General features: G+C 35.7%; 3 protein-coding genes across 4 annotated transcripts; 1 reads left to right on the forward strand and 2 right to left on the reverse strand.

Annotated features, from left to right (window-relative positions):
* The first annotated feature begins 6,188 nt into the window (after window positions 1-6,188).
* LOC121745007 (serine hydroxymethyltransferase 6-like) lies at window positions 6,189-9,903 on the forward strand. The gene is made up of 4 exons (XM_042138746.1): window positions 6,189-7,623; window positions 8,229-8,634; window positions 9,085-9,186; window positions 9,278-9,903. Exons 1-4 carry the CDS (start codon window positions 6,523-6,525, stop codon window positions 9,496-9,498), a joined length of 1,830 nt encoding a protein of 609 aa, XP_041994680.1. The 5' UTR covers window positions 6,189-6,522; the 3' UTR covers window positions 9,499-9,903.
* A 1,299-nt stretch (window positions 9,904-11,202) lies between these two features.
* LOC121743716 lies at window positions 11,203-12,524 on the reverse strand. 2 transcript variants are annotated; one of them, XM_042137062.1, is made up of 2 exons: window positions 12,032-12,524; window positions 11,203-11,916 (listed from the first exon to the last, which is right to left on the reverse strand). In XM_042137062.1, exons 1-2 carry the CDS (start codon window positions 12,374-12,376, stop codon window positions 11,362-11,364), a joined length of 900 nt encoding a protein of 299 aa, XP_041992996.1. In that variant the 5' UTR covers window positions 12,377-12,524; the 3' UTR covers window positions 11,203-11,361. The 2 variants fall into 2 exon arrangements, with proteins under 2 accessions (XP_041992996.1, XP_041992994.1); XM_042137060.1 differs by having other exon boundaries at window positions 11,203-11,919; window positions 12,035-12,522.
* A 1,530-nt stretch (window positions 12,525-14,054) lies between these two features.
* On the reverse strand, window positions 14,055-16,669 carry LOC121743025 (probable receptor-like protein kinase At1g11050). The gene has a single exon (XM_042136199.1). The coding sequence runs from the start codon at window positions 16,319-16,321 to the stop codon at window positions 14,453-14,455; it is 1,869 nt and encodes a 622-aa protein (XP_041992133.1). The 5' UTR covers window positions 16,322-16,669; the 3' UTR covers window positions 14,055-14,452.
* Window positions 16,670-22,112: the final 5,443 nt, after the last annotated feature.

Consider the following 22,112-nt stretch of genomic DNA (forward strand, 5'->3'; position numbering starts at 1 on the left):
CACTCTAGCATTACAATCGAGTTGTTGGCAACGATAATGCGGCGACAGACCGCTATAACGTCATAAGACTTAGATACAACATGATATCACCTCTACATCAACAAAATTACACTTTCTGTGTCCATTGTCAACTCAATAAAGAATTGAATGTAACAATAGCTATGCTTGTCCAATATAGTAGTATTTATTTACCTATTAAAGAGTGTGGTGTTATTTTTACTTTGTAGTTAATAACCATTAATTATGATTAATTATTATTATTAAGGTGGTGTTCAGTTTTTTAGATAAAATAGTACCAAGATACAATCTAGTATAAAGTTGTGAGATTATTTTAGTCATAGGAGTTATGACTAATTATCCCATGATTATCCATCTTGGATTGAGTTGTGATATTGAATCTCATGAACCAAACACACTACATATTTAATATCGGGATACAATATTACAAACCGAACACCCCTGAGAAGATTAAAAACCATCTCAACTATGACTCTTAGCAAAGTACCTAATTTATTAACCAAAAAAATGTACAATGTATACTCCCTTCGTTCCAAAGAAATTGACTTTTTATAACGGTACGAGATTTTAAGCAAATTCATTTTGTGTGTTGAGTGAAAAATAAGAAAGAGCGAATAAAATAAAGATAAAAATAATTATATTTTTTATAATTAGTCATCTTAGTTTATATAATTTAAAAAGAAAAATACATCATCTTTAGTGCCCATGAGAAATGTAGATATATATATGATTTGTGAGAGTAGTTTTACCTAACCTACCCCACATTGCTCTAATAAATGGCACAATAACTTGTGAGTAGGGGACTGGTAATATTCAACGCCACTACAAGTGAAAGTGGTTTATTGTATCTTTATGATCGACATAACTATAATTACAACGATGACAAAAAAGGGGAAGTTTCATCATAATCATGTGGAAACTCATGATATTGTTGTCCTATTTCTTTTATGTGATACAAATATTATCGAAATAGAGATTATATATATTTGTGGGAGCTATACTCATATAGAAATATGAACTTGTATTCTTAGCAAGAAAACACATGGAGATATCACTAATTGTTAATATTAACATGACTTAAATAGTTTTATGCATAAAAAAATCAATATTTGGAGATGAATACTAGTATTATCTCATTCTACCATCTTCTTCCCAATGTCATTCTACAATTTTAAATATAGGAAATTTTTGAGAAATTCTTTTAATAAGACAACAATTGTGAAGTAAGAGAGATTGAATCCAAGATCTCTAACAAAAAGAATCTTGTATTCTTTCAATTTTTTCAATAGAGTTAGACTTTATGGTAATAGTAATAACATTTTTATAGAACAAGGGCAAAACAATGACAAAGGCAACTATTTCCATGTTGATAGAAATAATCCAAATTCCTCCTATTATATAACAAGGGCAAAATAATGACAAAGGCAACTATTTCCATGTTGATAGAAATAATCCAAATTCCTCCTATTATATAACAAGGGCAAAATAATGACCAAGGCAACTATATCCATATTAATAGAAAATAATCCAAATTTCTCTCATCTTTAGGCGAAATAAGTAAAAGACATGACCCAAAAATCAGATAGGGGGCTTGGACATCCAATATGAAGACCTAACTACAAAGGAGGCTTAGCTGTAACCATAACAAAGTCTAGAAAGAATAATTAAGATTAAAGAAAAGTCAAAAAGCGTCCCTTTTGTCCATTAATTATTACTTAAACTCCATAATTGAGTTTTAAATTCAAAAATAGAGGGCACATCCGTAAATTCCAGTCAAATTTGCAAACCCACTCTAAACCTCACAGAAGCGACGACGCGCCATTATCTAATCACTCCCACCGCCGAGAATAGATAATCTGAACTGTACTCGCTTCAAACAATAACTACGTGTGGTAGATTTCAATCGTCTGCAGTGGATGCCCATGATTGAAATTAGAAAATAAAGTGAATGGAGAATGGATAATTGGATATGGCCATCCATTCATGGACCTCCATGTGATAAATTTTCTTTTTCATTGCAGCAAAAAAAGGCGATTTTGTTGCCTTGGCAGCCCCTACACTCCGGCCCAATATCATGTGAGGGGGTTCAATTAGGATACGCAGTAGCCCGTTAAGGGGTAGGCCTTAAGGCTCATTGCAGCAAGATCTGTCCATCCGTTGCCAACTGCGCTACGCCCCATCTATTAGCTGTTTTTAATTCTTGGCGGATGTGTTTTACTTTTATATATTAGTTTTAAATAACATAATAGGAGTGCAATGAGTTACTAAAATATGAAATCCTATTACTGCTATTTATAGTTAAAATAAACCGAGAGTCCTATTTATGGATAGACTAAATGGAAAAACGAGACTCCTATTCGCGGACAGAGAGAGCAGTAATTATAGTAGATTGATTATTACATAATGAAATATTTAAAATAATACTCCATTAATTTCATAATACATGTTTTATGTGTTAAGTGAATAAAAATATATACTTTTATACTCTCTTCGTCCCACTACAAGTTAATGATTTCTTTGAGGTACTAGATTTATGAAAATGTTACTAGTATTTATTTAAGTAAAACAAAATAAATTAAGAAAGATAAAGGAGTTTTGGTGTTTTGCTAAATTAAATAAAATCAATCATTTGAGGTGGGACAAGCCAAATAAAAAGTTGATCACTTGTGGTCAGATAGAGGGCCGAGAGAGTATATTGATGTAAGAGAGAACTTTTTCAAAAAAAAAGTGACTATGTTTTATGGGACAAATTAAAAAAAGAAAATGTAACATATGTTATAGGGCATGAGAGTAATATTTCAAAAAACTTATAATTCGTCTAATATATTGTATAATCGACTTTATATCGCGAAATAAAATGAAAATATTACAAGAAAACTACTCCATATTTCAGTTGATAGTGTAATACGGAGTATTAATAAAGAATTTATATCAGGTAATCGAACATGAATATACAAAGTGTTCGATATACAAATACTATTATATGGATATGTAGTACATACTCCAATATATTAATACGAAAACTGTTTTTGTTTGATTTACTCGAAAATTTTGTTGAGTAAGAGTGTTGATTTGCTTTATTACGTGATGCCACAAAGCAATAACTTTAAAATAAAGTATGATCAATTTTAAATAATTCTTATATAGACGAATGTTGTCACTCGGCATCGTATTGCTTTCCTTCGTTTTTATAAGAAGCATTTAACAATGTTAATTTTAATTTATGAGATTGGTCGAGGTATATAATTTGTCTTACTAATCAATATATTATACCCAAGAGAGTTACAAATAAAATATTAGTGGATTTAGCTCAATATTGGAGGCTGTCAATTGTGACTAGGATGAGTATGGACCATAATTTTAAATAAATGACAACAACTATTGATTTCATATGAAAATGAGATGGTAGGGAGAGAAGCAAGTGATAAGAACGTTGAAGTATACAAGAATATGTCACACATACATACATATATATAAATAGATATGTGAAATGTTTATTTCGCATAGTATAACGTGTGGTGGAAATGGAATATGATTCTAGACGGCTCTATTCTTATCATTTAATTTACTTAATTTGTCATTGACTATGATGGTGGAATGCATAGTTAGTGCCAAAATTTGGGGGTCTTTGTCACACACCTAGCACTTTAATTAGACTGATTTTGTGGTTACTATTTAAATGATATCAATATTGAACAATGATAAAAATATGCAAATTCGACATTTTACATTCGGAATTGGTTAATGAATACTACTCCATTAATTAACTTATAGTGAAAATTTTAGAATGAATTAATGTACAATATAAAATTTCGAAGAGTAGTATATTCAGGTGGGTTTAATGAACATGTTAAAGAACAATTTTGCAAAGAGTTATTGAATTTGTCATAATTTCGAAAGGATTGAAATCTTGCATACATAAACGACATTTTCCATAATTTATAGACCGTGTAAATGAAAAACGTAAGCAATTTTTTCTATGTTTTTTATTTGAAAATATAGGGGCTAGGTAATTTAGTAAATGAAATTATTTTGGTTTGATTTAAAATTTAGGGACATTATAATGCATGACGTTCAAAACGCAATCTCCATATGCGTAACGTATTTTTTGAGGCAAACAGAACATATACACCTTTTCTTTTAATATGCTTTATTTCGAAGTTTGAGATAGATTCTTGCCAAAGAAAGTAATAAATGTGAGAATATTTGACTAAATTTTACAACTCAAGGCTCGAATTAAAATTATTCTCGAATCAGTGTCGATGGAATTTCTAAATTAATTAGTGTTGAAAGTTGAATTTACACGAATAAACAGCTATTCATATTCAAGATTATTCTGAAATTATCTTTAACCTTTTAAATTAAGTTAGTATAACTATCCCGAATAAGTTAAAAATTAAATTAATTTATTATCTCTTTTACTTTACTCTTTCCATTTTAACCTTTACCATACCAATTTCTTAATTCACTTGTAAAAAGAAAATGCCTCAACTATCTTGAGACCAAGGGAGAAAAATTGATATTTCGAGCTCTGTCTTTATATTGAAAATTGTAGAAATCGAGCTGTGTCTTTATATTGAAAATTGTAGAAAATAAAATATTGTTACTTTGTTGACAAAAATGCACCAAGTCTCGGGACAAACATCATACTCTCTCATTTGCATTTCTCAATTGAGTTAATACATAATAATAGTATAAAGGTAAAATTGGTAAAAAATAATAGATACTGAACCTTATATATATATTAGTTTTACAATAAGATATCAGTAAAACGAGACTAGTGGAATATAAGACCTATTACTATTTATAAAATTATAAAATATTTTAGCTGAAACTTCTAAAGTGAGATATACTATAATGAAAAAGCAGGACTCCTAAAGTGAGATGGGAGACCAGAGTGGTATTTAATAGCGACAAACTTCAAGTTTTAGCTTTGTGAATTTGTCACGATTTACTGTCTAAGTTCATTGATAACAATATTCAATGTGGTTTGATTTATCGTCTATGTTCATCAACGATTATAAGATTGGCCATTGTTCTTTACCAAAGAGTCAACTACCATTTAATCAATTTCAAAACTCGAATAATATATGTCTCAGTCATGAAATATATGCTCGATGAGATACCAAATTGAATTCAAATTCAATCAAGACCGTTTTCAGGGTGAGAAAAAAAAAATTTAGTATCTCAAAAAAGAAAATCATACTATTTGGAAATTTCAAAATGTTTCATATTAACAATTTAAGAAAGTTATTGGGTCACATAATATACTTGGGCCTTGTAGAAGCCCAAGTAAATATGTATGCAGTGTGAGGACACAAAAGTCCAACAAAATTAGAAATTAATATTGGGCTTTTCATGGCCTAGTAATGCCTTCTTTAATTATTTTTTAAAAATAGTTTATGATAAAACATACTCATTGAAATTTCCAATTATGATTTTTCCCCTTTTCGAGGTAAAGTGTTTTTTATTCTTTTTGACCCAATAACTCTTTGGTAAGATAAATTGCCGAAAGATCTCATAATCGTTAGACGATTAATCAATCCAAATTGTAGTTTTATGGTAATCACAATTAAGTGAATGAACTTAGACAATAAATCGGGATAAATTCACAAAGCTAAAACTCGACGTTTTTTCCTTAATTAAATACTAACAAATATGCTTGGTCCCGGGACCTTGGGCATTTTTGTCAACAAAGTACATATATTTTGGTATTCTACATTTATGTTTAACTATATATTCCTTTTAAAGTCAACAGCTTCAATAAATTACTAAGTACATAAAACAGAATAAACTTAACACATAAGAGAACAAAGTAGATGAATAATACATTAGAAATCAATCATACAAGTTTAGATTCAATAATTTTTATATTTGTACATAATAACAATATTTATATTTAAGTTAGTTAATATTATGCATCATTTTATGAACATTAAAAACTTTAAAATGGAGAAAATCTAAACTCATAATATTATATAAATTGATATTCACTTTTTCTCATTTTACGGGAAACATTTTTATAATCTTTCATTTAAAATGATACAATATCGAACTAGAAATGTGTTGCTTACAAGGTGTATGGGCTAATGGGCCACAATAAAAGCCCAGCAAAGGGAATTCTGCACCACCGGCCCTCCGCCGCAACTACTAAATCACCACCAGTTATCGGAATCTCATCCTCTCATCAAAACCGTCTACATTCATCCCCCCTCTCTCCTCGTCAAATCCACGTTTTCTCCTCATAAATCAAACTATAATCACCCCCCTCTCATCATCACCTACCTTTTCACTATTCACATCTCGATTTCTCCAAATTTTTCTCGATTTTATCATTTTTCTTCCTATGGAACTTTCCCCCTCCACAGTTCACGCCGCCTCTTGCTGTCGCCGCTTTTCCTCTCACTGTCTCTGTTGTCTTCTGTGTTGATTCTTCTTCGCTCTCCGGTTCCGATTTGAATCGCTTGTTTATATTGAGTTGTTTTCATTTTTGAGCTTCTGGTTATGGATTTCACTCAACAGCCGGCAAATCAAGGGCTTTCTCTAGGGTTTCTATCGCACGTGTCTGATACGGTGAAGAGCAACCGGATCCCCAGCCCTAAAATCGCCGAAGATTCGTTGTCATTTCAGATCGAGTCGCGGAGCAGGGACCCTTCGCACCCTCTGCCTTCTGTTCCACTTCAATTGATGGACCAGCAGAAGGAGAATCACCACAATTATGTTCACGGCGTCAACGATTTGAATGAAATTAGGGATGTTGAGGAGGAGGAGGACGTTGAGGGGAAGATGGAGGAGTTTCTCATTTTAGGGCACTCGCTGACTCTGAAGCGGAAGCGCGACTGCGAATCAGGGTGGTCATCGTCGTCGCCGCCGCCTTCCTCCTCAAAGGTGGTTAGGGTTTCGTCGAACAGCGACCTGGAATCGAGGAAGAGCGCTGTCCGGTCATGGGGGAATCAGAGCTTGCGGGATGCTGATCCGGATATCTTTGAGATAATGGAGAAGGAGAAAGGGAGGCAGTTTAAAGGGATTGAATTGATTGCCTCTGAGAATTTCGTGTGCAAAGCTGTGATGGAGGCACTGGGAAGCTCCCTTACCAATAAGTACTCTGAAGGAATGCCTGGTGCAAGGTATTACGGCGGGAATCAGTACATTGACGAGATTGAAACATTGTGTTGTGAGCGTGCCTTGGCTGCTTTCAGCCTCGATTCGGAGAATTGGGGTGTAAATGTACAGCCGTATTCATGTACATCTGCAAATTTTGCAGTTTATACTGGGCTATTGCTACCGGGTGATCGGATAATGGGGTTGGACACACCTTCGGGAGGGAACACGAGTCATGGGTGCTATTTGCCCAATGGGCGGAAAATGTCTGGGGCCTCTATCTTTTTTGAGAGTCTGCCTTATAAGATTAACCCACAGACAGGCTATGTAGACTATGATAAACTAGAGGAGAAGGCTCTGGATTTTCGCCCCAAGATATTGATATGTGGTGGAAGTTCGTATCCTCGGGAGTGGGAGTATGTAAGGTTGAGGAAGATAGCCGATAAATGTGGTGCGGTGTTGTTGTGTGACATGGCTCAGATTAGCGGCCTTATAGCTGCTAAGGTGATTTTTTTAATTCCCTATTATAAGTTGAACTGTCAATGTGCTCTAAGTCTCGCCTTACTTTGCTTATGGAGCACTATCTTGTGAATTTGTAGTCTGTTGTGTTAAATAGGTTACTTTTGTTTTACATATTCTGAAGTATTGATTGTGCAAGTTTTTTCGATAAAAAGTTTTGGATATAAATGTACACGTAATTGAGTTTTTAATTTCTTGTTTTCCTAGTAAGTTGGACTTATCCAGCCTCCACATAATTAGCATGGCATGGCTATCTCAAAATGATGCTTGGGTCAAATTGAATTTCTTCCGGTGGAACATGCTATATTCATTGTTTTTGTAACATACTCTATGGTTGGTTTTGATGCATTTTATTATAGGATTCTGTCATTTTAGTAGAATGGCTAATGGTTCAATTCTCAGCTTTGAAAATTTATTTTTACATGTGATGTGCACATTCTTTAGTTAAATAGACACTGCTGGTCTTGTAGTATTTTGTCCGAACTCTCTTTAAATGCAAGAGCTTTGTTTCTATTTCGATTAGACACCTTTTCCTTATATGGATGTTTTGATTACATGATTTAGCATTTAATGCAATCATTTTATTGCAGGAATGTGCAAGTCCTTTTGAATATTGTGATATTGTTACCTCTACCACTCACAAAAGTCTCCGAGGGCCCAGGGGAGGAATTATTTTCTACAGAAGGGGCCCAAAACTTAGAAAGCGAGGGATGCATTTGAATCAAGGAGATGGTGGTGATAGATATGATTTTGAGGAAAAGATCAATTTTGCTGTTTTCCCTGCAATGCAAGGTGGGCCTCACAACAATCACATTGCAGCCCTTGCTATAGCTTTGAAACAAGTGGCTACTCCCGAGTACAAGGCGTACATGCAACAAGTGAAGAAAAATGCTCATGCCTTGGCATCAGCTTTGATAAAAAGACACTGCAAACTTGTAACCGGGGGCACTGATAATCATATGTTGATATGGGATCTAAGGAATTTTGGAGTGACAGGTATATTTCCACATTCCCTTTTTGACTTTACGGAATTCTTTTTGTTGGATTAGGTGTTGCGAAACTGTATACTTTTAATTTCTTAGAGATGACTGTAGACTGTAGGAGTTTAGAGAAGTAAAATTTAGACTGCTTGTTAAAGAGTAATTGTTCCATGTGATAATTTTGTAGTTGGTGTTTAGCTTGTTTGTTCATGTTATTGCGGAAACTTATCAGAAGGAATAAATTGGTGTGGCTTCCATTTTGTGAAATTGTGCATACGCTGTTTCTGTACTTTTTTTTTCGTGGTCTTGATTGTGTCTGTTTCTTGGTTGTCTCTGCATTTATGTGATGATGTTACTATTTAAATTGTAGCTGATCATTTGGTGCTTCCTGCATAATTGAGTTTTTCAATTACTATCTTCTGATGGAACTAATGAGTATGAAAATCTTTTCTTTGGTAATATGTAGGTTATATTCTAGAGAAGATCTGCGAGTTGTGTCACATTACGCTCAATAAAGTCACAATCTTCGATGACAATGGTAATATCATCCCAGGAGGTGTAAGAATCGGTATGTCCGTGTATATTTCAGTTATATGTGGATTGGTTTATGCAGTGATTTTGTGCTCATGGCTGATAATGTTGACATTAAATTCCCACAGGTACTCCTGCAATGACATCAAGAGGCTGTGTTGAGTCCGATTTTGAGGTCATGGCCGACTTTCTCCTTAGAGCTGTACATATCGCAAGCTCAGTGCAGAGAGATCACGGAAAACTGCCAAAATCACTGCTGAAGGGGCTCGAGAACAACAAAGAAATCGCAGAGCTGCGAGCACGAGCAGAAAGTTTTGCTTCTCAATTTGCTATGCCTGGATTTGATTGATGATTTGGTCCACCCCCACCATACATGGCAACAATTCTTTGACACTTGATTTCATTACTGGGACCTTTTCGTGCGCTTACTGCACCACGGATGGCCAATCATACTCGTCATCATGCCTGTGGAGTACAAGACACGTTTGGAGGTCGGTTTAGAATCGTTGCGTGGAGGCTGGATAGGGACCTTATCATCTACTATTGTTTTGTCCTGGTGACTCAGGGTTTTTATTTCGTGTAAAGCCTCATTTAGTTGCTAAATACTGCCTATAATAAATATTACTACTATAAAGAGTTCACTTGATTATTGAAATACCTTGTTTCTTGTTGTATGTATGTGACTTGTAGCAATTATCAGAAGATTTTATGTACTCCATTATTGTAAGAGCAGATTTTGTTTGGACCTTCAAAATTATGTTCATCGTCTCTCTCTCGATCGATCAATGTTGTTGCATTAAGATTGTAAAAATAATTTTTTGTCACTTTTATTATGTAAATTTTTTACAAACAAGGTTGTTTTTATCTCATTGTCAAGGCAAGTTAAGATCGTACTAATTTTTCACGCGCCGAATTTTTTTTAAAGTGAGTACTACAAATTTTGAATATTTCATAGTTCAAAATTTAATAATTTCACATGTTATAATTGAGAAAATGACTCAATTTAGATATATGTGGGATTTAAACTTTTTGCATTGATAAAAGTCTCCAAGAATCTCCCTCTTTCTCTCTACCAAATAGTGGTTATTCCACTTCATATTCTTGGTTTCATAAGTGGAATGATTAGTCATTTTACTATCACAACTTAGGAGAATCTTTCATGAAAATGCACGTAAGATTTTGAACAGTATTTTCATATCATGACTTTTAAATATTCAATGTTGAGCTAACAATAAAATACTACTTTCTTTCTCACTGCAATAGTGTTACATTAATTGCTCCTCCCTTCTCACTTTAGGTAAATTCATCACTTGTTTTGGGGTATTTTAGTTAAGGCATTCGCAGTGGTGCAGATGTCCCGACGGAATTTCCCGCGGACTTCCCAAAAACACCTCATGCCACGTCATAAGGACTTCCCACTGCTCTGCCACGTCATACGAAATTCCCACTACACAGTGGCGGACTTCCCCTGCGGAATTCCCGACGGGATTCCCACATTAAAAAAAATCACAAATTCACAAATTAAACAATTTCCGGAAGTAAACAATTTACGGGATTAAAACTTCAACGCGAATACGGAGAAAATGCAACCACTTTATTTAAAAAAAACATACTTCATTTAATGCACAATACGAGACGTCCGTGCGGAATTCCGTGACAGTTTACGCAATGGCGGGCGTCAGGATGGAATTCCGCTAAATTCCGCGGACCTGCGACGTCCTCAACCCAATTCCGTATCAACACCGGGTACGCCTAATGGCGGACGTCCGCGACGGAATTCCGGGACGTCCGTGAGAATTCCGGGCGGAAGTCCGCCATTGCGGATGCTCTTAAAAAAAAGTCCTGTCTTCAACCAAACCGACAGAGAATCAAAGATCGATATCTGCTTATTAATCTTTTTTTACTTTTATAAAAAAAGAAATTACTCCACGAATTTTCTTCCAACCTTTTCGATTCTCGAAAAAGACCGATGCTCTCTTTCTGATGTTATGAAGAGACAATATGATATTGAAAGCATCTTTTAAAGATAACATTGGTCTTAATTCACATACTGTTTCTTCCCCCAATTTGGCAATGCTTTATTTATATTATTGAAACTCAGAATCACATTCTTTCCCTTGAAGATTTCCTTTCCTTTTGATCTATTAAGCATAAGATTCAAATTATAAAAAAAAACTTTTCATAAAAAAGTAAAAAACTTCTTTCTCTCTAACTATGTATGTGAACACATGTTCAAAAGTGTCTTCCTCCCTTCAACAATCTCATCAAAGAAATCATCAAGCTGTCCAATTATCCCCTCAGCCCCACACTGCAAGGCTTCAACAAAGCTCCTCAAACTCTCCACCTTCTCACCAACCTCGCCCTCGCCCTCGCCCTCGATCTCCGCCCTGAGCTCTTCCATCGCGAAAGCCGACCTCCTCAGCTCGTAGAGCATGATCCCGGGCTCGTGGTGGTGGTGCCCCACCGCGCTCGCCACCCTCTGATGCAAGTTGGCAGCCGAGGCCGCCAGAGCAGAGGACTTGTCTTGCTCGCCTTGGTAAAAGCTCGTCTCCGGCCAGCAGTAGACTAAACCGCTCACGAGAATCAACAGAAGCAACGTGCTCACGTGCCTCATCGCGTGTAACGCCTCTCTGAAACCGTTGTATCGCTTGGACGCAACGCTGTCCTTGAATTTTAACGATAATGTATGGATTTTGATCTCCGCCATGCTTCTGTTCTCGTGCTGTAGTGCTGTCAACTCCCTCTCACATCCCCTGATTGCCCTAATAACCTATATAATAAATTAATAATAATAATTTATTTATTGTCAACTAATGTTAAATAACTTTATGAACGCTTGAACTGAAATCACTATATAAGTCTCGTATTAATTTATTAAAAAAAACCTGGGGGTGGGGGTGGGGGGCGCGGAGCAAGGAGGCCGCGGGGGAATAGTAGTTTTCCAAGGCGGAGAGGGCGGATTTGATGAGGTGGCAGGCGTCCCAGAGGCGGGAGGTTTCGTCCATGTATTCGTCGAGCCATTTGTCGCCGAAGGGGAGGTGGAGCTTGTGGAGCAATGAGGTGAGGTGGGAATGGAAGGATCGGAGCGTGGAGAGGACGTGGTGGAGGAAGGCGGCGGACATGAAGTTGTGGGAGAGAAAGAGGTGGTCGAGATTGTCGAGTTGCTCCGACAAGAAGCTGAGGAATCCGGCGACGGAGGAGGAGGGAGAGAGGGAATGGCTCATCATGAGAGAGAGATTGTTTGATGAAGAAGAGAAGAATACAGGGATGATATTCTTTCTCTATTTATAGTGAGTTTTTTTTATGATTGTTGGAAGCAATTGTGCAACAGTGGAGTGAAGTGAAGGGATGATTGAGAATCTAACATTTTTTTTTTTCATTTTTAAGGTGGTGTTCGGTTTGATGGGTTTGGCAAGATTTTATCTTATGAATGTAGTTCGATGAATAGACATGAGATGCTTGGTTTATTGTAATTGGACTGGAAGCAGTGATTACGATTTTCGAACCGGAACAGTGATTGACTGTTGGTTTTGGCAAAATGGAAACAATCGTGAAAAATCGGGTAAAAAATGTTTAAAAAAGCTGTCGGGTTTCAACTGATGCTTGAACCGCTAGTCAAAATTGAAATCGTCAAATTTGTTGTTGTGCCATTAGTGACCTACAACCGTTATCGGCAGTTCTTGATGCGGCGACACCCCAATATAATTAATCGGAACTTATGATGAGCCTTGACCATTTGTATAGTGTAACAATATTAATTTCGAGTGATTCAAATAACAATATCACAATTTTGAGATAACTGACTCTTTAGCAACGAAACACCTAAAAAAAGAGAGACAAAAGAATATGGAGTATTATTATTCTATCCGTTCACAATTTAAGTCTCATTTACTATTTTCTACTTTAAAAGAGTATATCATCAAACTAACATTTCATTTTACAATTAGTACTACTATAAATGTTAGTAGATTCTAACTCCATTAAGTTGTTTCTACCTTTTTCTTCACATTTATTAAAATTTACAGTTTAGTTTTGCTCATATTTTTCTCCATCCCGTTATTAGTGCGATTTTTCATTAGTGGGCTTTCTATGATCACAATTTATGCTTAATCTTGGAGATAATTTTTATTTTATGGAAGCTAAGTATTGGTTGGAAGAGTTGGATCACTTTAACTAAGATCCCAATCTTGCTTATCTTCTTCCACACTTTTTAGGTGTGTAATCCTTTCAAGGCATTTGATTTCAGTCTGGTTATTTATGGAAAGGGAATGGTGAGGTTCTCTGCATCAACACTGTTTCATCAATTATGCTTTCTCTCTTTATACACAAATATATATTTTTCTTTTTCTTTAAAGAAAATCAATCCTTTATTAAGAAAAAGATAAAGGAGATGGGTATAAATACTTAAACATGGGATCCCAACAGATTTTCTGATCTCAAATTCAGGTATCTTTTTTTACTTGCGGAGTAGAAAAGATTCTATTACCATTTTTCTGCTTATTTCCTCACACATTTCTTTATCAAGAAGTTGGCATTTCAAAACTGAATTTCTTTACTTGTGAAAGGATAATTGGTGTGTTTAAGTATTCGGTTCAATTTTGGAGCTCTCCACTTCTTCAGAAAATATTCAGTTCAATTTTGGAATGAGAAATAAAATTGAAAAAGTTAGTGAAATATTAATCCCACTTTTATATTTAGTTTTATAATAAAATGTAAGTGGAATGAGTCGGTGAATATGAGTTTTACTTAGTAGTACTAGTATTTATAATAAATATGAAATGAGACTACTATTCATGTACGTATAAACAAAATGCCAAAAAGAGACTCATATTACTGGACAAAGTAATTATTATTAGTGCTATCAAAAGCTACTAGTTTGGATCCCATGTTGACAAAAGAAACAAATAAGGTAGCGCCAAATAAAATCATGGTGTTATTTCATATCAAGACCCCCAAAAGAAAAGGGCATACAAATTCTAGTAGTTGACAACATAGGAGAGATTGGACACCACACAAAATCACATTCTAAACCAACCAAAGTGATACTTCAATGGCCACCATTACCATTACCAATCTCGGTACGACATCGTACGAGAAAAACCGTTGATTTCCACAATTGGTCGCCACCAACAGTGGTGTGAAGCTACATTGGAAACATTAGTATCTCAATCCCACAACCAATGGTTTACCACTCAAGCAAAAGATTAGATTAAAAAAAAGTATATAAAATTAATATATCTATTTACATGAAAATAGCTTATAAATATATGTATATAAGCTCTGTACATCTTGTTTAGGGTGCTTCACCTAAGCATGTCCCCGGGATTGAGCTGCAACGCGCTCAAAGCCGGGGAAATGCTGAAGTTCCTTTGGAATGAGGGGTGGCTGAGAGGGGTCGGCCTATCCGGAATCATGGGAACCTCGATATCACCTTCCAGCATCTTCAACGCCTCTACAATGGTCGGCCTTAGGGCGACCATGACATGAGCACACAGAATGCCAACGAGGACGAATCTCTCCATCACACCTCTTGGATTCGTACTCTGTGAATCCCCAGTGTTGACCAGGCAAGGATCCAACACCTTCTCGAGCTTCCCGCCTTTCACGAGCTCCCAAGCCCAGTCCGTGATCAGAGGCGAACCCGCGGACAGATCAAGAGCCCTCCTCCCACACATGATCTCCAAAACAACAACTCCAAAGCTGTACACGTCGCTCTTCTCAGTCAACTGCCCGTACAATGCGTACTCAGGTGCTAAATACCCGTGCGTCCCAGCGACACGAGTCGTGAGATGAGACTGCCCTTCCCTGCTCTGCTTCGCCAGCCCAAAGTCCGCCACCCTCGCTCTCATCTCACCATCCAGCAATATATTAGTCCCCTTGATATCCCGATGATAGATAGCTGGCTTAACGCCATAATGCAGATAAGCCAGCCCTTTCGCCACATCCACGATCACACTCTTCCTCATAGGCCACGACAACGGGGAAACCCCACTGCCACTCACCGGAAACAGATGGTCATCAAGATTCCCATTCGGCATGTAGTCATACACTAGATAACGCTCACTCTCGTGCGGACCACCATTCTCATCAACCACACAACACCCTCTGAGAGGCAACAGATTCCTATGCTTCAAGTTACTAATGATCTCAACTTCATTACAAAATTCCGCATTCCCTTCAATATCCGACTCTATTATCTTTTTCACTGCAACCACCGTTCCATCACTCAACGTCCCTCGATACACCATCCCAAAGCCTCCTCTCCCGAGAAAGTTCTTATGCGAAAACCCATCCGTTGCCTTCTCGAGTTCTTGAATCTTGAACCATATCGACACAACGGCTGGCCTCCTCGGCCTAGACCCCAACTCCTCCTCTCCCTCATCACCCCTCTCTCTGAACCTCCTAGCCCACCAAATGTACAACCCCAACAAACAAGACACTAAAACAAGAGCCACACCAGCTCCAGCAACGCCGTAAATCAAACCCGACCGCCTCCTACCCGATGAGCTCTTGTGAGAAATAACTGATAAGCCGAAAATACAAGAAACAGCACCAATGCTCTCAGGTCCAAACTGATTCACAATCCCAGCAGCATACAACACAGCAAAGTAAAAACAATCAGTGGTATGAGACATATTACCATCAATTGCAGTCAAACTTGACTGAACCCTAAATCCAGCAGCAACACAAGCATCACAAGCGGTGAGATCAGTGAGGTCTGGCTTGCAAGCAGAGTCCAACACAGTCGAATTCCCGAGCTTCCTCACCCAATCAGAAGTCGATTGAATCGAAGCACAGATGTTCGGAGATGTCACGAATTGCGGAGGATCGAAACACACCGAAGTCAAATTGGACGGCAAAGAGAGAGAGCTCAATTTCGCCTGAAAATCATCAAGGCATGAAATCGAGGTGGGCAAATCAGGGAGCTGGAACAAAGATGTCTTTTTGAGATTCTCCGCGAATGCGACGCCGTAGAGAGAGAGGAGGGCTTGGCAGCACCGTGTGCTGTTGGGAGAGAGATGCTCTTTGCACTCGGATACATCCCATGGAACTGAGCTCACATAATCCAAATTCATGGGGCATTTTGCGGTTGTGTTTGTGGAATTTTGAGCGGAGACGGAAAGAAGAGATAGAAACAGAGTGACGATCGAGAAAATTAAAATCAGCTTCATATTGAAATCACCCAAAGCTGGAATAAGTTAGTTTGGTGTGGGAATTGAGGTGTGGTGATAATCATTGGGGAGAAGGGTATTAGGGATTGTGGTCTAGGAAGGGAGGAGGAAAAAGGGGGTTTGTGTTTTTGTGTGTAGCGATATGCATGAATGTGAGGAAAATTCGAGGAAATGTGAGGCGGTTTAGGTTTGAATGGGAGGTGGCGAGGAAGAAGAATAAAGAAATTGGGGGAATTTTAGTCAAAGGGCATTAGATTGTAAAGTAATTGTGATGGAATCTCTGCGACGGCTGTGGAGGATGAAGATTGGAGTTGCAGCTCAGCTCTGCTCTGCATCGTCAAATTGGGTTTGCTGTTTTTGACTCACATGTGAGTGATGTCACTGTGACGTATGTAAATCCTAAATTTCCAATTCATTTCTTTTGACAAATTACCATTTGCTAGACTAATTTTTATTTATAAAAAATAATTTCGATATTGCTTGGGTTTTTTTTTTCATTCCTGGAGAAAGTTATTTCACGGTAAAAATAAAATCAAAATTTTGCTAATAGTCTAGTTTGTGGTGACTATTAATTTCAATGCAATGGGAATTCATGAATTAAAACCCGTGATATTAGTTATAGTGAAAGAAGTCATTGCTAATATCAGAAGGTAAAGACGGCGTGACTGATAATGGATAATAAATAAGCGTGAAACAAAAGTGGATCCTAATTCCGAAGGAATGGGATGAAATTGTCGCACTATGAACATAATGACATGTTTTTCATACAATAAACGATCACTTACTATGTAATTAACAAATTAATAGTAGTAGGAAAAAAAAATCCACACAGTAAGGTTCACAATTTGTGTGTGAGAACTTTGTCAAAAGATGGGCTGAACCTTTTTATTTTGTGGACCGTGCTTTCTAGAACTAGTTCATTTTTAAATGTTTGAGTCACACAATTTAAAACAAGAAAATAAATTTGTTCATGATTTATGAAAACGTGACCATTTTTATCTCTTAAATAGGGTATTTGCGTGAATTTTTCAAATGATGTCATAATAAAGATTTATTTTGTAATGTTATGTTAGTAAAATTAGTGTGTTAAATTGTTCTTGTATTATGGGAGAGTTTGTTTTTCAAAACAGTAGCTGTTGAATAAGTCAGACAAATAGTCGTGGGAAATAGTTTGGTATATTAATTGGCCAATCTTTAACTAACTAATTTACATGATAATTTAAATCCCAAAATTACATAATCAAAATTTCTAAATTATTAAATAAAGTAGAATAAAAAAGTTCAGACATTCATCCCGGCCACCGCAGCGCTCACAGTAGGGCGGCAAAACAGCCGAGCAGCTCGCTGTCTACCCTCCCGGGGCTGAAATTGAGACTGCCTCTATCCGGGCTGTCCTGCAGTAAGGCCCGACTCAGCCCCCACCGGGGCCTTGCTGTGTATGCTCTTAGTCTTAGAGCATAGTTTATTACTTTACGATGAATAACAATAATAATTTATAATTTAAAAGTAAATAATACTAGTAAAGTAATTTATACAATTTGATTTTGTTGGCACTCATTTAAGAGGCTGAACTGATACACAGTATTTTGGGTCTGCATGCATTCCTGCTGTTAATTAATAATGTGTCTGTGAATTTGTTCTCAGATACATATGCATCCTCATATAGACACACACACCCACACACATATTTAAATATATGTACATTTCATCTTTTATTTAGAATTATGTACGTTTATACTAGTTGTTTTAAGTAAAGTGAGTGAAAATATAATTGAAAAATTATTATATGTATGTACTTTTCCAGTTACTAAAAAGCTTAATGTTCATTCCTATAAAATTTTAACCCGCCATTCAAATTAAATTATTTGCACTTAGTATTAAAGCCATTAAAACTTTTGATGGATTCTGCAACTAACTAATGATTGATTCATAATTAAAAAATTCGTTTCAAACCAAACACATAGGCAAACTCCAGTCTAACTCTGTCTTTGTTTTTATTACTATATTAATTTTTTTTTGAGTAATCGAGCAACGTGACAGTTGTGGAAGATGCAATTCAAATCAAATTAAGGCCAATTCACAGAATCAACACAATTGTGAGACTTGATTAGGTTGTTCATGACATAATATGTGATATATTTATTTCTTCAACTGATATTTTCCATTAAACTTGCCTGCAAACATAATTTATAACCTTCCATGTATATATGGGTTGATCGTAGAAGCAGCCAGAAAAAATCATCTTCCTGTTACCAAAAAAAGACAAGAGAGAGAGAGAGACAAAACCAAAACCAAAACCAAAACCAAAACCAAAACAAAAACAGTTTCATTTCAACAGTGAAAACCATTTTCAACACTGTACATGCATAATTAGGGTTTAATATGAAAGAATATTGGGTGATTTGATTTTGGAGTAGATAATTAAGGCTAAGAAAACCCCTTAAATGAAAAAACGTATTGAAAGTAGGAGTACGAAATAGAATTAAGATATGAACATTAGAATAAAAGAAATTAACCAAGAAACCTTATGGATATTGTAATGGTGATGAGTGATGTAGAGGTTTGGGAGGAATGAAGCCTGGTCCGAAGCTTTCACCACACACACACATATACATATACATATACATATACATATACATATATATGTAGTGTAAGTAGTGTTGTGACTGCGTCGAGCCAGCCAACATCCCCCACAAACGCTCCATACATCTCAGCTCTCTATTTTCTCACTGGAAAAATAGTGGTGGAGGAGGAGGAAGAGGAGGGTATCAAATGCTATACAATATTCTATGTGTAGTGCAAAACCTAGGGCAGAAGTTGCTAATTTATAGGAGGGGAACTGGTTTTGGTGAGGGGGGCAACAACCATCCATTGACTTTTCCCCCTTTTTTATTTCTTGGGATTATATCATTTTTCTTATCTAATTTACAACTACTTTAAATAAAAAATTGCTGAGTAAAATCCAATTCGACATGTAGTATATGTTGGGCGAATTAGGGCAACTTGTTAAAAAATTCAAGAAGTTTGGTTATATTTTGATTAGTCCTACGTGTGATAGATTATGATAAATCTAAATTTTATAGTTTTTCAATTGATTATTAAAAGAGCAGAACATACCCAAAAAAAAATTATACCAAATTTCATAGTAGTATTTTTTTTAACTAGTAGATATTAGTTGAACATAGTGTGAGGTGCAAATTTTAATAATAAAAAAATGATTTAAAGGGTAATGTACAGTATACTCAAGTGGGTGCAAATGCTAAACACGTAGTACACTTTGGTTTTGTTTTTAAAATTATCTTGAAATATGAAATGATATAATGAGCTAAAGAATGGTCAAATGTTTAGCAACTTTCATGTCATTAATATGGTCAAACAAACAAAAAAAAATTACTAAAATTTTCTTGAAACAAACTAACAGGACATCTTTTTGTTAATTCCCTATGTAATTTCTAATTAATAGTCAATTGTGAATGTGGAATCATGCATACACCACGAATTATTATATAAAAAAACTAAACATCTTTTGTTTTATTAGTTTCAACTTGCAAGATTCCTCTTAAAAAGTTCAAACCTAATTATGAGACCAAAATACCTGTAACTCTTATAAAGCTAAGTAAGAGCCCAGACATTTGAAATTTCATAAATTTAATTAATACCCAGTGTACTTTCTGACTATTTGACAATCTGTAATCATGTCGGGAGTGATGACACTAATATTTACTGTTAATTTCTCATCTTTGAGGTTAATGCACAATAACAAAAGTTAAATCAAATATTTAATTCATGCGTTATTTGCTCTTTTTATTTTTTGTCAAGCTTCTCTTCCATTGCAGCTTCAAGCTTATTGGAAATTATTGGGTATTTTAGCTTCAATAACTATAAGGACATGAAATAAACATAAGCTATAAATGCCACAAAAACTATAGGTGACTTTTCAACAATTTATTTCAATTTTTTGTCTCTATTTAAAAAATGGCTGTATATATATTCAACACTTTATTGCAGATTCAAATGTAAATAGTACTCGCATAACATTTTAATGTTATTTATAGTATTTTTTGTATATTGAAATAAAATATTTGTCGTATATATTTTTAACTACTACTAATTCGGTAAGACCCGCGGCAACGGAGGATCCGGGAAACAATCCATTTAACCCGAATAACGAGAACATGCAGAGATTCACCGCCCCCACATTGTTTCCATTTCTCACGCTCTTCCCCGCGCGTCGTTACTTGACACTTCAAATTGCAGCACATGAAATACCGGGAGGTACCAGACACGTGCTGCTCAGCGCGTGCGAAGAGAGGGACAAGACCAACAATTACTACTTGTCAGTGAAGAAAGTGGTCAAAGCCAACTGGGATTGGTGGTGAGGCTCATGAAATCAACGCATCAGAATGGTCGACGAGCATCGGACGGCGGATATGAGGGGATGAGTAAATGCGATATTTGTACACACCAACAAACTCACCTGCCAAGTGGGTCCCGCTCTTCGTAAGGAGAATCAGACAACACACTGATGCGTGGGCCCCGCATAATTGTAATCATGTTTTAATGATAGGAGGAGTGGGTGTGTCACATTCTTTGTCACCTATTTTTTTTGTTATTTCAACTGTACAAATATATTGTAGGGTATGGTACATATACGAAATATTTTTAATTTGAACTTTTCATCGTCGTGAAGACAAAATATATTCTAAATTTTATGAATGAGAAATATTCTAATTTTTTGTAATTAATTTCGAAGCAGATGCAGTATAGTGGAGTATTTTTTAGTTATTATGGAAAATATAGTTATCAAAAAATATAATGCAATACACAGTATTGATTTGGGGGGATGGGAAGCCATATCTTTTTTTTTTTTCATTTGATAGCATTCAGCTAGTATAATACTATTTCCTTATGTATATAATAATATTTTTAAAATAATGAACTTCATATACTATGATAATTTTTACGACAATCATAATTTAAACAAAAATCACCAGTTCAGCATTAGTTTCTATGATATAAACAATTTTCCCTATTTTACATCTGAGTTTTGGACCGTTGTAAATATTCAAACCGTTTTTTTTTCAACAATTAAAAATCACTTTGCCAAAATCTTGTTTTTCTTTACATAGTAGGAACAATCATGTTAGTTATCTGTTGTTGTTAGAATATGTTTTTGAGTCTTTGAGAAGATGACTTTGACACATTAAATAAATAAATAGGCTATAGCTATGATGAGGTTTAGGGTTGATTTCAATAAAATAACGAATTTAAATTCAGATGCAAATTTATTATTTTCAACAACGACTTCGTGTAATTTGTTCAATATATTTAAAATCTACGTTTGTATTATTGATCTCATGTGTGTGTGTATATGTGTGTGTGAGAGAGAGAGATGAATACGACGGAAGCAATGGACACAATTAAGAAGATCATGTGTGTTGAATTTTATCAGATAACCCAATTAAAATGTGATAGCCCAAAAAGGGATACGATACAGTTGTAATGGGATGGAGACTCCATCAACCCCGTGGTACCTTCGACCCACAAGTTACGTTTCCTGAATAAGTCACTCGTCATGAATTAATAGAGCATAGAGAGGAATCCAATATTAATCCGTGTGTTCTCTTCTTTCTGTCGCCGCATTTATAACTTGATGTTGAATTCATTCAATCTGTGACAGTGCGTCGTTGTTCTTATTTACTCATTTATTTCTTTGATGTTGTTTATCATTATTACCAATATATATATGTAAAAAATAAAATCCATTAGGATAAAAAAAATCAGCTGTAAT

The sequence above is a fragment of the Salvia splendens genome, chromosome 8, assembly GCF_004379255.2.
Source record: "Salvia splendens isolate huo1 chromosome 8, SspV2, whole genome shotgun sequence".
In the NCBI taxonomy this organism is placed as follows: domain Eukaryota; kingdom Viridiplantae; phylum Streptophyta; class Magnoliopsida; order Lamiales; family Lamiaceae; genus Salvia; species Salvia splendens.

What these genes read in the sequence shown, in the direction of transcription:
- LOC121745007 (XM_042138746.1), top strand. Translation starts at nt 6,523, where the DNA reads ATGGATTTCACTCAACAGCCGGCAAATCAAGGGCTTTCTCTAGGGTTT. An exon ending in GCGGCCTTATAGCTGCTAAG is followed by an intron (nt 7,624 to 8,228) that starts GTGATTTTTTTA and finishes ATTTTATTGCAG; the next exon opens with GAATGTGCAAGTCCTTTTGA. An exon ending in CCCAGGAGGTGTAAGAATCG is followed by an intron (nt 9,187 to 9,277) that starts GTATGTCCGTGT and finishes AAATTCCCACAG; the next exon opens with GTACTCCTGCAATGACATCA.
- LOC121743716 (XM_042137062.1), bottom strand. Translation starts at nt 12,376, where the DNA reads ATGATGAGCCATTCCCTCTCTCCCTCCTCCTCCGTCGCCGGATTCCTC. An exon ending in CCCACCCCCACCCCCAGGTT is followed by an intron (nt 11,917 to 12,031) that starts TTTTTTAATAAA and finishes ATTATATAGGTT; the next exon opens with ATTAGGGCAATCAGGGGATG.
- LOC121743025 (XM_042136199.1), bottom strand. Translation starts at nt 16,321, where the DNA reads ATGAAGCTGATTTTAATTTTCTCGATCGTCACTCTGTTTCTATCTCTT.